This window comes from Macaca thibetana, chromosome 2, assembly GCF_024542745.1.
Source record: "Macaca thibetana thibetana isolate TM-01 chromosome 2, ASM2454274v1, whole genome shotgun sequence".
In the NCBI taxonomy this organism is placed as follows: domain Eukaryota; kingdom Metazoa; phylum Chordata; class Mammalia; order Primates; family Cercopithecidae; genus Macaca; species Macaca thibetana.
In genome coordinates, this window is record NC_065579.1 from 33,485,308 (window position 1) to 33,500,181 (window position 14,874).

Genomic DNA, 14,874 nt, shown 5'->3' on the forward strand with positions numbered 1-14,874 from the left:
GGAGCCTTGCTCACTGCTAGCACAGCAGTCTGATATGGAACTGCAAGGCCGCAGCGAGGCTGGGGGAGGGGCGTCCGCCATTGCTGAGCCTTGAGTAAGTAAACAAAGTGGCTGGGAAGCTCAAACTGGGTGGAGCCCACCGTAGATCAAGGAGGCCTGCCTGCCTCTGTAGACACCACTAGAGGGGAAGGGCATAGCTGAACAAAAGGCAGCAGAAACTTCTACAGACTTAAATGTCCCTCTAAGACAGCTTTGAAGAGAGTAGTGGTTCTCCCAGCATGGAGTTTGAGATCTGAGAATGGACAGACTGCCTCAAGTGGGTCCCTGACCCCCAAGTAGCCTAATTTGCAGACACCTCGCATTGGGGGCCGACTGACACCTCATACAGCCAGGTGTCCCTCTGAGACGAAGCTTCCAGAGGAAGGATCAGGCAGCAACATCTGCTGTTCTGCAGCCTCCGCTGGTGATACCTAGGCAAACAGGGCCTGGAGTAGACCTCCAGCAAACTCTAACAGACCTGCAGCTGAGGGTCCTGACTGTTAGAAACTAACAAACAGAAAAAGACATCCACACCAAAACCCCACCTGTATGTCACCATTATCAAAAACCAAAGGTAGGTAAAACCACAAAGATGGGGACAAAACAGAGCAGAAAAGCTGAAAATTCTAAAAATCAGAGTGCCTCTTCTCCTCCAAAGGAATGCAGCTCCTCTCCAGCAATGGAACAAAGCTGGACGGAGAATGACGTTGACAAGTTGAGAGAAGAAGGCTTCAGACGATCCGTAATAACAAACTTCTCCGAGCTAAAGGAGGATGTTCGAAGCCATCGCAAAGAAGCTAAAAACCTTGAAAAAAGATTAGACGAATGGCTAACTAGAATAAACAGTGTATGGAAGACCTTAAATGACCTAATGGAGCTGAAAACCATGACACGAGAACTACGTGATGCATGCATAAGCTTCAGTAGCCAATTTGATCAAGAGGAAGAAAGGGTATCAGTGATTGAAAATCAAATGAATGAAGAGAAGCAAGAAGAGAACTTTAGAGAAAAAGAGTAAAAAGAAACAAACAAAGCCTCCAAGAAATATGGGACTATGTGAAAAGACCAAATCTGCGTCTGATAGGTGTACCTGAAAGTGACGGGGAGAATGGAACCAAGGTGGAAAACACTCTTCAGGATATTATCCAAGAGAACTTCCCCAACCTAGCAAGGCAGGCCAACATCAAATTCAGGAAACACAAAGAACTCCACAAAGATACTCCTCAAGAAAGGCAACTCCAAGACACATAATTGTCAGATTCACCAAAGTTGAAATGAAGGAAAAAATGTTAAGGGCAGCCAGAGAGAAAGGTCAGGTTACCCACAAAGGGAAGCCCATCAGACTAACAGCGGATCTCTTGGCAGAAACTCTACAACCAGAAGAGAGTGGGGGCCAATATTCAACATTCTTAAAGAAAAGAATTTCAACCCAGAATTTCATATCCAGCCAAACTAAGCTTCATAAGTGAAGGAGAAATAAAATCCTTGACAGACAAACAAATGCTGACAGACTTTGTCACCACCAGGCCTGCCGTACAAGAGCTCCTGAAGGAAGCACTAAACATGGAAAGGAACAATCACTACCACCCACTGCAGAAACATGTCAAATCATAAAGACCATCAATGCTAGGAAGAAACTGCATCAACTAACAAGCAAGATAACCAGCTAACATCATAATGACAGGATCAAATTCACACATAACAATATTAACCTTAAATGTAAATGGACTAAATGCTCCAATTAAAAGACACAGACTGGCAAATTGAATAGAGTCAAGACCCATCAGTGTGCTGTATTCAGGAGACCCATCTCACGTGCAGAGACACACATAGGCTCAAAATAAAGGGATGGAGGAAGATCCACCAAGCAAATGGAAAACAAAAAAAAGCAGGGGTTACAATCCTAGTCTCTCATAAAACAGACTTTAAACCAAGAAAGATCAAAAGAGACAAAGAGGGCTATTAGGGATCAATTCAACAAGAAGAGCTAACTATCCTAAATATATATGCACCCAATACAGGAGCACCCAGATTCATAAAGCAAGACCTCAGAGACCTACAAAGAGACTTAGACTCCCACATAATAATAATGGGAGACTTTAACACCCCACTGTCAACATTAGACAGATCAACAAGACAGAAAGTTAACAAGTATATCCAGGACTTGAACTCAGTTCTGCACCAAGCAGACCTAACAGACATCTACAGAAATCTCCACCCCAAATCAACAGAATATACATTCTTCTCAGCACATCGCACTTATTTCAAAATTGATCACGTAGTTGGAAGTAAAGCACTCCTCAGCAAAAGAACAGAAATGATAACAAACTGTCTTTCAGACCACAGTGCAATCAAACTAGAACTCAGGATTAAGAAACTCACTCAAAACCGCTCAACTACATGGAAACTGAACAACCTGCTCCTGAATGACTACTGGGTACATAACGAAATGAAGGCAGAAATAAAGATGTTCTTTGAAACCTATGAGAACAAAGACACAACATACCAGAATCTCTGGGACACATTTAAAGCAGTGCGTAGAGGGAAATTTATAACTCTAAATGCCCACAAGAGAAAGATGGAAAGATCTAAAATTGACACCCTAACATCACAATTAAAAGAACTAGAGAAGCAAGAGCAAACACATTCAAACACTAGCAGAAGTCCAGAAATAACTAAGATCAGAGCAGAACTGAAGGAGATAGACACACAAAAAACTTTCAAAAAAATCAATGAATCCAGGAGCTGGTTTTTTGAAAAGATCAACAAAATTGATAGACTGCTAGCAACACTAGCAAAGAAGAAAAGAGAGAAGAATCAAGACGCAATAAAAAATGACAAAGGGGATATCACCACCGATCCCACAGAAATACAAAATACCATCAGAGAATACTATAAACACCTCTATGAAAGTAAACTAAAAAATCTAGAAGAAATGCATAAATTCCTGGACACATACACCCTCCTAAGACTAAACCAGGAAGAAGCTGAATCCCTGAATAGACCAATAACAGTCTCTGAAATTGAGGCAATAATTAATAGCCTACCAACCAAAAAACGTCCAGGACCAGAGGGATTCACAGCCGAATTCTACCAGAGGTACGAAGAGGAGCTGGTATCATTTCTTCTGAAACTATTCCAATCAATAGGAAAAGAGGAATCCTCCCTAACTCATTTTATGAGGCCAGCATCATCCTGATACCAAAGCCTGGCAGAGACACAACAAAAAAAGAGAATTTTAGACCAATATCCCTGATGAACATCGATGCAAAAATCCTTAATAAAATAATGGCAAACCAAATCGAGCAGCACATCAAAAAGCTTATCCACCACGATCAAGTTGGCTTCATCCCTGGATACAAGGCTGGTTCAACATATGCAAATCAATAAACATAATCCATCATATAAACAGAACCAAAAACAAAAACCACATGATTATCTCAATAGATGCAGAAAAGGCCTTCAACAAAATTCAACAGCCCTTCATGCTAAAAACTCTCAATAAACTAGGTATTGATGGCACGTATCTCAAAATAATAAGAGTTATTTAGGACAGACCCACAGCCAATATCATACTCAATGGGCAAAAACTGGAAGCATTCCCTTTGAAAACTGCCACAAGACAGGGATGCCCTCTCTCACCACTCCTATTCAACATAGTGTTGGAAGTTCTGGCCAGGGCAATCAGGCAGGAGAAAGAAATAAAGGGTATTCAATTAGGAAAAGAGGAAGTCAAATTGTCCCTGTTGGCAGATGACATGATTGTATATTTAGAAAATCCCATCATCTCAGCCCAAAATCTCCTTAAGCTGATAAGCAACTTTAGCAAAGTCTCAGGATACAAAATCAATGTGCAAAAATCACAAGCATTCCTATACACCAATAACAGACAAACAGAGAGCCAAATCATGAGTGAACTCCCATTCACAATTGCTTCAAAGAGAATAAAATACCTAGGAATCCAACTTACAAGGGATGTGAAGGAACGCTTCAAGAACTATAAACCTCTGCTCAATGAAATAAAAGAGGACACAAACAAATGGAAGAACACTCCATTCTTATGGATACGAAGAATCAGTATCGTGAAAAATGGCCATACTCCCCAAGGTAATTTACAGATTCAATGCCATCCCCATCAAACTACCAATGACTTTCTTCACAGAATCGGAAAAATCTAAACTTCCGATCTAAATTCATATGGAACCAAAAAAGAGCCCACATTGCCAAGACAATCCTAAGCCAAAAGAACCAAGCTGGAGGCATCACGCTACCTGACTTCAAACTATGCTACAAGGCAGCATGGTAACCAAAACAGCATGGTACTGGTACCAAAACAGAGATATAGATCAATGGAACAGAACAGAGTCCTCAGAAACAATACCACACATCTACAACCACCTGGTCTTTGACAAACCTGACAAAAACAAGAAATGGGGAAAGGATTCCCTATTTAGTTAATGGTGCTGGGAAAACTGGCTAGCCATATGTGAAAAGCTGAAACTGGATCCCTTCCTTACACCTTAGACAAAAATTAATTCAAGATGGATTAAAGACTTAAATGCTAGACCTAAAACCACAAAAACCCTAGAAGAAAACCTAGGCAATACCATTCAGGACATAGGCACGGACAAGGACTTCATGACTAAAACACCAAAAGCAATGGCAATAAAACCCACAAGCGAGAAAAAAATTAAGCCAAACTATCACAAAATTTACCAAAAATGGCACTGATGCCAGATTTCTTTCGAAGTCCCTCAGAGTACCACCCTCAACACACTTCTCCTTCCTCTCTATCCCATAAATTCTTAAATAATCTGGAATCCATAGCTCAGCTTCATGAGGTCTGTGTATGTGAAATAATATATAGGAATGAATGCATGGTACATTTTTCCAGGGAAGGAGTCCGCTAATTTCATTACATTTTTTAAGGGAGTCCAAAAAAGCTTAAGAATCACTTCTGTACAAACTTTTCCTAGCTACAATTTCTACCTATTTCCTGATAACTCCCAAATCTCCGTCTCTATCCCAGATTTCTATGCCCAAAAATTTATAACCAATTGCTGGGCTAGGTGTGGTAGTTCATCCCTGTAATCGCAACACTTTGGAAGGTTGAGGTGGGATGACAGCTTGAGCTCAGGCATTCAGGAACATTCTGGGCAACATAGTAAAATACAGTCTCTACCAAAAATGTTTTAAAAAATATCAACTGGGTGTGGTGGTGTGCGCCTGTAGTCCTGGCTACACGCAGAAAGCTGAGGCAAGAGGATCTTTGGAGTTGAAGGCTGAAGTGAGCTACGACTGCACCACTGCGCTCCAGCCTAGGCAACAATGTGAGATCCTATCTCTAAAACATAATAATAAATTAAAAATAAATAAAAATATAACCAAATATATGTTGTACATCTTCTCCTGAATCCTTGGCAGAAATCTCAAACTTAACATATCTAAAACAGACCTCATCATCTTCCCAATCTTACCTGTTCCTCCTCCTGTGTCTCCTTGTCTCAGGGACCAGCATTACCACCCACTCAGTTTGGTGGGCGGGGAGAAGTTCCTGTGACTTCATCTTCCAATGACAGAGTCCTAACAATTCTATCTACTAATAATCTCTTAAGCATTACCACTTCTCTCCACTCCTTCCAACTCTGCCACAACCTTAAGCCAGTCACAATCATCTTACCTGGACTGTGGCAGTTTTCTCCTAACTTGTTTTCCTGTCTTCTATGTAGCTTCCCTGCAAAATTCACTCTCCATGCTACAGTCAGGCCACACCGTTTCTGATCTGGCCTGAGTTTGGGCCTTACTTAATTCACATTCTGTGTTCCAGAAAACACATCAGTGCATCATGTTCTGGTTTTTAGGCTTTTGTGTAGGCAACATTCTCTGTCTGAAACAAACTACTCTACGAAAGTTAACTCCCAATCAACTTCAGATTTCAATGTAAATATCATATTTCTATTAAAGAGGCCTTGCTTGATCCCACCTCTTGACTCATCACCACCATGAGGACTAATTTAAGTATCTATGTGTTCATATAGTAGCACTCAATGCTTATTACCACCACAGTAAACAACACTGCATTGAAATGTCCTTTTGCAATATCCATGGTCACTTTAAAATGGAAGCATTATGAAAATATATTATCCATCAATGTCCCTAGCACTTAGGACAGTGCCTGACACATACAATAAAAGTAGGCAAGCAAATATGTTTATCTGTTTGTGTAAATAAACTGCTGTTTGCATTTCCTAGGCACTTAAACACATCCAATGCAGGAATGCTGCCTCTAATTGAAATAGTGTCTGAGGACAAACCAAGACATTAACTTTTCAATATCTGGTGACTAAAAAAAGCTACATTTCTGATTAACAGTTAAAAGATAAACAAATGCTCCTTTAGCAAATGTGACCCACTCAAATACCTGCTGAAAAGATGTCCATTGCTCTCTTCAACTCTCCTCTTGTTCTCTGATTGCTATTTAAGTCTACAAGTGGAGTTGAAGGATCTCTCATATATTCTAACTCAGTGGCAAACATCCCACCATCAACAAAACGTTCAGGAGCAATATAACAAGTTCTCCTCCGTGATGTGTCAAAGAAATAATTGAAATCTGCCGGGTTGTCTTCTGGAAGATAAGTGGGCTTAAAACTGGCAAAATCAGTTAGAAGAACCCAATTCCAACTGGTGACCATCACATTCTCAGTCTTGATGTCTCCATGACGAACTCCAGATTTGTGTGCTTGGTCCACAGCTGTCAGGATCTGGAAAGCAATCCAGCGCTTCTCAATGTTATTCAAGAATGGACGGGTACTGATACGATCATAGAGATTGTCTCGCACGTACTGCCTAAAGAGCATAGCTGCTTTCTCAGATGCTTTTTCTGATGCTTTTTGGAAAGGTAGACAGTTCTGTGCAGAATTAAGCCTGATTTTCAGTTCCTCCAGCTCTTGTTTATAGCTGGTTAAAGGCAATGTGGGATCCTGAATTGCAAAAACCTTCACAACGACCAGGCCTTCTCGGTGCTTGGCTCGAGCAACTTTAAAAAACCGAGTACTCCCCAGGCTTTTATCATATTCAAAGTCATGAATATCTGAAAAATAACTCTCTACAGAAAGGATCTGGGAGGGAGCAATGCCAGCAAGCTGATTTCCCATAATGGCAGGCACCTTTGGGGTCGGTAAGGTTAGGATACAATACCTATTTAAAAGAAAAACAAATGAAGAAAAAAGACAAGAAACAAAGAAGCAGTGAAATACCATTATTCCATTATTTGGTCTCTTCCGAAAAGACAGATGCAGCATATTTCTCTTCCACTAAGAGCACTGTACCTAGCCTTCTGGGCAGTCTCTAAATTTCACACACATTTATCTAAAAAGACCATGTTATTTTCTCTAAGAAGACCTTATTTTACCTAAAAAGATCCTGCTATTGTGCATTGCCATTTCCAGGAGCTGAACTATAAATAGGTCTCTTCAACTTTAAGCCAAAAATGTTAGAATGTGTTATTTTCTGATATTTAAATTTAAAATATTAATGAGCCTTTACTATGTATTCCGTGCTGTGCTTAGGGCTATGAGAATCACAAAATTACTATATGACATAGTTCTTGTCCAAGAACCTGTAGTTTCTTGGAAATAAGACACAGACACATTAAAAACTTAAAACTGGCCGGGCGCGGTGGCTCACGTATGTAATCCCAGCACTTCGGGAGATCCAGGCCAGCGGATCACGAGATCAGGAGTTCAAGACGAGCCTGGCCAACATGGTTAAACCCCCTCTCCACTAAAAATACAAAAATTAGCCGGGTGTGGTAGTGGGCGCCTGTAATCCCAGCTACTCGTGAGGCTGAGGCAGGAGAACTGCTTGAACCCAGGACGCGTAGGTTGCAGTGAGTGGAGATCCCGCCACTGCACTCCAGCCTGGGTGACCGAGCGAGACTCCATCCGTCTCAAAAGAAAAAAGAAAAGAAGAAAAATGTGAAACTGACTAGGAGTCATCTAATACAAATAGGTCACTGAATTCCTGAAATGGTCAAACCAAGATCTAAAAATTCAGTTAACTCCTGGACACTTCCTGCCTAATTCCAATGTGCCCGCTCACCCAGCTAAAAGAAGGTGCAAACTTCCCTGGCCTGCAACAAGAAACCTTGCCACAGATGTTAAAGAAATGTAGACCAAAATAGGCACTTGCTAACCGTAGCCCAGGGTTTTGCTAACTCAGGTTTTGCAAGAAATAAATGCCACACATATACACACACGACCTTAAGCACACATAAACATTTACCCTAGGCCTCGGGAAAGTGTCAAAAATCGTTCAGAGGCTTCACAACGAGGTCATAGTGGACTACTTCGAGGACGGGACGGGAAAACGCGTCAGCACCGGGGAAGCTATCTCTACGAAGGGTCTTTCTTCATAGGCAGGAGATGAGCTGTTGGGGGAGGGGCGCAGAAAAGTCCCGCTCTTCAGGAACCCGGGTGGTCCTGGGAGGAGAACTGGGAAAGCTCTCGGGGTCTCAGCAGAGAGAAGAAGCCACGCTAAAGAGTTTCCACAGGTACCCTGGGATTTGCCCCTTCCAGCCCCCTAACCTGCCCTGGGGGCCATGCGTTCCTGGGCCTCGTCTTCCTCTAGCGCGGATCGCTACACCCTTCCGAGCCCTCCTCGAGGGCCTCACCACCGGGCGGGGGGAGATGGAACCCGGGAGAGAAGTGGAGACCGCCAGTCCCAGGAAAAAACTATACTTCAGCTGCTACAGCCGCAGCAAACGCCGAACTCCCGGGAAAGCAGCCGGTCTGACCTCACTTCCTGTCGCCGAGCAGAAGTGACGAAAAAGAGTGAGCCTTGAGGAATTGCCGGGGTAGGAAACTGGTTGCTAGGAAACGAACGAAGGCGTGGTCTTACTCCGGGCGAAACTACAGGGAGAAAATAATGCTCTGACAACGATCTATCCCCGTCCTCCTCTTCTACCTTTCATTCTCGAACGCTGAGGTTTCTGACATCCCCTAGAACCTGTTCAGACACCCCTTCACTCCCAGGACAGCAGAACAGCGTTAAGAGAACTCAAGAATATTTAGGAAAACTAATATATCCCAAGCTGGATTTTTAAGAGTTCTATTGAGATATAACTTACATACCATAAAGTTCACCTGCTTAAAATGTACAAAGCAGTAGTTTTTAATACATCTGTCGAGTTGTGCAATCATCCCTATAATGTGATTTTATTTAGTTATTTATTTTTGAGATGGAGTCTCGGAGTCTCGTTCTGTAACCCTGGCTGGAGTGCAGTGGCACGATCTCGGCTTGCTGCAACCTCCACCTCCCGGGTTCAAGCGATTCTCCGGCTTCAACCTCCCGAGTAGCTGGGACTATAGACGCCGGCCTCTACGCCTGGCTAATTTTTTGTGTTTTTAGTAGAGACGGGGTTTCACCGTGTTATGGTCTCAATCTCCTGACCTCGTGATCCGCCAACCTCGGCCTCCCAAAGTGCTGGGATTACAGGCGTGAACCACCGCACCCGGCCTTTTTTTTTTTTTTTTTTTTTTTTGGAGACAGAATCTCGCTGTGTCACCCAGGCAGGAATGCAGTAGTGCCATCTCGGCTTACTGCAAACTCCACCTCCACCGGGTTCAAGCGATTCTCATGCTTCTGCCTCCAGAGTAGCTGGGACCACAGGCATGTGCCACCACGCCCAGCTAGTTTTTGTATTGTTAGTAGAGACGGGGTTTCACCATGTTGGCCAGGATGGTCTGGATCTCCTGACCCCAAGTGATCCGCCCGCCTCGACCTCCCAAAGTGCTGAGATTACAGGTATGAGCCACCGTGCCCAGCCTGCCTGATTTTAAACATTTTCATTACCCCAAAAGGAAACCGTGAAACCATTCGCAGTCGCTCCTGTTCTCCCCCATTTCTCCTCCCGCTTCCAGCCCTAGGCAATCACTAATCTACTTTCTGTTTCTATACGCTTGCCTCTTCTGGACATTTTATATATAATATGTGGGCTTTGAGACTGACTTCTTTCACTTTGCATAATGTTTTTGAGGATTATCCCTGTTGTAGCTTGTATTAGTACTTCATTTATTTGTTGTTGCAAATATTTTTTTTGTATGGATATATCACATTTTGTTTATCCTTTTGTCAGTTGATAGACATTTGAGTTGTTTTACTTTTAGGTTATTATGAAAAATGCTGCTATGTTCATAGCATTAGTGTATAAGTCTTTGTGTAGCCATATGTTTTCATTTCTCTTGGATAGATACTGAGGAATGAAATTGTGGGCTCATATGGCAGCTCTATGTTTAACATTTCAGAAACTGCCAAACTGTTTTCCAAAGTGCAGGCACCATTTTACATTCCCATTAGCAATGTATGAGGGCTCTAATTTCTCCACATTCTTGCTGACACTGTTATTATCTCCTTTTTTTATTATCCTGGTGGCTCTTAAGTGGTATCTCGTTGTTTTGATTTGTATTTCCCTAATAACCAATTCTATTAAGCATCTTTCTTATTGTGCTTGTTTTCTGTTCATATATCTTCTTTGAAGAGATGTCTATATAAATTATTTGACTATTTTTAATTGGTTTGTCTTTTTATTATTGAGTTGTAAGCATTCTTTATATATTCTAGATACAAATCCCTTATCGGAGATAGTATTTGCAAATATTTTCTCTATGTTGTCTTTTCACATTTTTGATAGTGTTCTTTAAAACACAAAATGTTTTAATCCAAAGCTGAAATTGTTATTATCCCTGCAACATTCCCTCCTCCCTTCTTCTCCAACTCAATATGCAGCACTACTACCCACTGAATTCCTCAAGACTGTAAATTTGGAACTCATTAAGGCATCCTTAACATATTCCTACTCTCCCCCTCTTCCTCACCACACTCATTCCTCCCATTCAGTGATCACTTGCTCTTGCTGATTCCATCCCCGAAATATACCTTGAACCCATTCACTGCCATCTCCTCAGAGCCTAGGCCAAGCAACCATCATTGTCATGATGTCTACATTTTGAAACCTACACAGAAAAGGCACTCCTCACTCCTGATATTATTTTGTATACTTCTCCCAAAATTTTTTCTGGGTCTTTTATGGTTTCATTTTGTGCTCTTAAATTTCTGAAGTATAGCTACAACTGTATGTTTTTCTAGAGAGTTACTCAGTTATCTAAAAATGTTGAGTAATACATTTCCCCCCACTTAGTTGAAATGTCATATTTACCATATAACAGATTTCCTATGTATATCTGGGTCTTCTGCTGGACTTTCTTTTCTGTCCATTGAGGTACTATTTAATTCATCTACCAGTACTTTTAAAATAATTGTATAATGTTTTAATGTCTGACATGGCTAGTCCTAGAGTAGTCTTTTTTATATGAAATTATAATCATAAGACATCTGTGCTTACATCCTTCTAGAAGCTCCTCCTCATTTTTAGGCTAACATTAAAAATTCGTAGCTTGCCCTACAAATCCTTGCATGATCTGACCCCTGCCCACCTGCTGCACTGCAATTGACATCACTCATTGTCCCTCTCAATCTCCCACACTGGCTTTCTCTTTGCTCCTATCCTGTTCTAATTGTCAAACCTTTCCCTACTGTTAGTCCTTCACATTTACTCTTTCCTCTGCTTAGAACACTCTTTCCCCTATTCTTTAGCCAAAATCTTTTCATCTTTCAAGTCCCAGATTAGGTGCCATCACCTCATGCAGTTCTTCACTGACTGCCCCCCATTATATACTTTCATGGACCTTCTACTTTTCCTTCACAGTGCTTATTATTATTGAAATCCTTTAAGTTTGAGGCATAACTGTTTATTGTCTCTTTTATCACTAGACTGTAAACGCCACGACAACAGTGATTGTGTGATTCTTACTCATCAGGGTATCTTCAACACCTAGAACCATACCTAACAGATGATAGACATTCAATCAGTATTTTTTGAATCAATAAATATGGACTTTGTGAGGTTTGTGATCATTAGGGCCAAGGTCAGGAGTCCCAGGACTGGGAACATCTAAAATATATACATAAAATCAGTAGAAGCACTCAGTTAATTACCAGATAGTATTTTTTTAAGGAGTAAGCTTATATTTCAGACTTTGAATACCATGTATGTAAGTGCTTTAGATATCTCTCCAATAGAGAAGTAATGGTATAGAAATATGGTAAATATGTCCCGATTTAGATTATTTCTGCTTTTCCCCACCTGTATTTTCCCCAACATTACATTTTGTGAAATAACTTGTGGATTTTTTCAATGCCTTCTATACTCACTACTATGGTTTTCTTTTCTTTTTCTTTCCAGTTCCTCCTTTTTTCTTTCTTTCCTTCTCATTCTTTCTTCCTTCTTTCCTTGTTTCTGTTGTTAAATAGCAATCATGACCGTCCATGGAGGTTTTTTTTTTTGAAGAAATTTCACCTAGTTCTTTTCAAAGCAAATAAAAGATAAAATTTACTTGCTACTGTTGAAGTCAAACTAAGAAAGAGCCAGCAAACACTGGACCATCCTCTAGCCAGTGTCCTTGCAGCTGCATTTTGGCAGTGATGGCTAACTGTCCCTTTCCACAGAAAATAGATGTTTCTGGGAAGTGCCTGAACTATAGGAACCATATTTTTCAGTCCCACACCACTGTTTGCACCTAAGTGGAGCCATTTTACTAGCTTTCACTATGAAGTTCAGGTGGAAATTATGTGTTTCATTTCTAGTACATGATAGGAGGTGAATGAGTTCCACCTTCTTTCCTCTTTAGCCTGGTTGCAGAAGACTTAAAGGCCCTAGTTAATGCCAGAGCCACAAGAAGATAGCAGCCTGTGTCCCCAAATCACAGCCTGGAGAAAGACCCCTGCTTAGCAGGCACACCCACATAGAACTTTTACATATACAAAAGTATACCCCATTATAAGCCAGCAAAATCTCATAGTCTATTAATTATAGCAGTTAGCCTTACCTTTACAAATACATTCATCTGCCTGATGTCTATTCATTTCCTCCCTCTCCTGAGCTGTTTACTCCACCAGTGCATTTGCAGTCCTGTGAGATGTCCATGTGAGCTCTGCTGTCCTTGCATCCTAAGGGGAAAAATAAGGCAGGGGGGAAGGATCCCTAATATAAACAGCTCCTTCTAGTTAATAGTAAGTATTTTATCTTCTTATACAAGAATGCCAGCTAGGCCGGGCGTGGTGTCTCAAGCCTGTAATCCCAGCACTTTGGGAGGCCAAGACGGGCAGATCACGAGGTCAAGAGATCGAGACCATCCTAGCTAACACGGTGAAACCCCATCTCTACTAAAAAAATACAAAAAACTAGCCGGGCGAGGTGGCGGGCACCTGTAGTCCCAGCTACTCGGGAGGCTGAGGCAGGAGAATGGTGTAAACCCAGGGGGCGGAGCTTGCAGTGAGCTGAGATCTGGCCACTGCACTCCAGCTTGGGTGACAGAGCGAGACTCCGTCTCAAAAAAAAAAGAATGCCAGCTAATACATGTAAAATAAATTATAAGAAATTACCATTTTGTAACCTGCAGTGCAATAATTGATTTTTACATGGATTGTCAATGGGTTCTAAGATCATTGGGTAAAAGTTGTGAACAACAAGATGGTCTCATGGTACCCAAGGAATACCTACAGATTATTTTCTATGTTAAAAAAGAATGAAAATGAACTTTTATAGTGGAAAACCTTTTCATAACCCCTTTATCCAAGTGATCAAAGTTAGTATCACTAATAGTAGGACACGGATATTTTGAGGCTCCTGATATAATGCAATGGGAAATATATACTGTCACCCATGAAGCATTCTTGCCAAGAATATTTTTGGTTTTTTCTCTCTTTTTTTGACACTCTTGCTCTGTTGCCCAGGCTAAAGTGCAGTAACATGATCTCAGCTCACTGTAACTTCTGCCTCCCGGGTTCAAGCAATTCTTGTGCCTCAGCTCCCAAGTAGCTGGATTACAGGTGCATGCTGCCACGCCTGGCTGATTTTTGTATTTCTAGTAGAGATAAGGGTTACACCATGTTGGCCAGGCTGGTCTTGAACTCCTGGCCTGAAGTGATCCTGGCCTGAGCTGAAGTGATCCACCCACCTCAGCTTCCCAAAGTGCTAGGATTACAGGCGTGAGTCAGCTCACCCGGCTGCTAAGAATGTGTAACCTGAATTCAATCAAGCCCCTAGACCTCACTGCTCAATATGATAGCCACTAGTTACATTTCACTATTGAGTTCTTGAAATATGGTTAATACAAATTAAAATGTGCTACAAGTATAGAAAACATACAGATTTAGAGAACTTAGTACAAAAGAAAATGAAAAAATCTCATTAATATATTTTGATAAATATTATATGTTGGAATCATATTTTAGATATATTGGGTTAAGGAAAATATTTAATTAAAATGAATCTTTCTGTCGCCCAGGCTGGAGTGCAGTGGCACGATCTCGGCTTACTGCAAGCTGCGCCTCCCGGGTTCACACCATTCTCCTGCCTCAGCCTCCTGAGTAGGTGGAACTACAGGCGCCCGCCACCATGCCTGGCTAATTTTTTGTATTTTTAGTAGGGACAGGATTTCACTGTGTTAGCCAGGATGGCCTCGATCTCCTGACCTCATGATCCGCCCACCTCAGCCTCCCAAAGTGCTGGGATTACAGGTGTGAGCCACCACGCCCGGCCTCTTTTTACTTTTTAAAATGTGATTACTAATTTAAAATTACATATGTGGCTTATGTTATGTTTTTATTAGACAATCCTACTCTAGACCCAATTTCCAGCCTATTAAAAAAAAAAGGAATAGAAAAATTAATTAAGCAATACCGTCAGGAAACAAGCAGACAAATCCAGAAAATGGA

At 41.4% G+C, this 14,874-nt stretch overlaps 1 protein-coding gene across 1 annotated transcript in view; it reads right to left on the reverse strand.

Moving 5' to 3' along the window:
• The window catches only part of PIK3R4 (phosphoinositide-3-kinase regulatory subunit 4), a 72,814-nt gene extending 63,953 nt beyond the window's left edge, over positions 1 to 8,861 (reverse strand). The window contains exons 1-2 of the mRNA XM_050777720.1: positions 8,323 to 8,861; positions 6,461 to 7,236 (exon numbers count right to left, since the gene is read on the reverse strand). Of these exons, the coding sequence (XP_050633677.1) occupies positions 6,461 to 7,193 (733 nt within the window). The 5' untranslated portion in view covers positions 7,194 to 7,236; positions 8,323 to 8,861. The remainder of the gene's footprint in view (positions 1 to 6,460; positions 7,237 to 8,322) is intronic.
• Between the last annotated feature and the right edge of the window lie 6,013 nt (positions 8,862 to 14,874).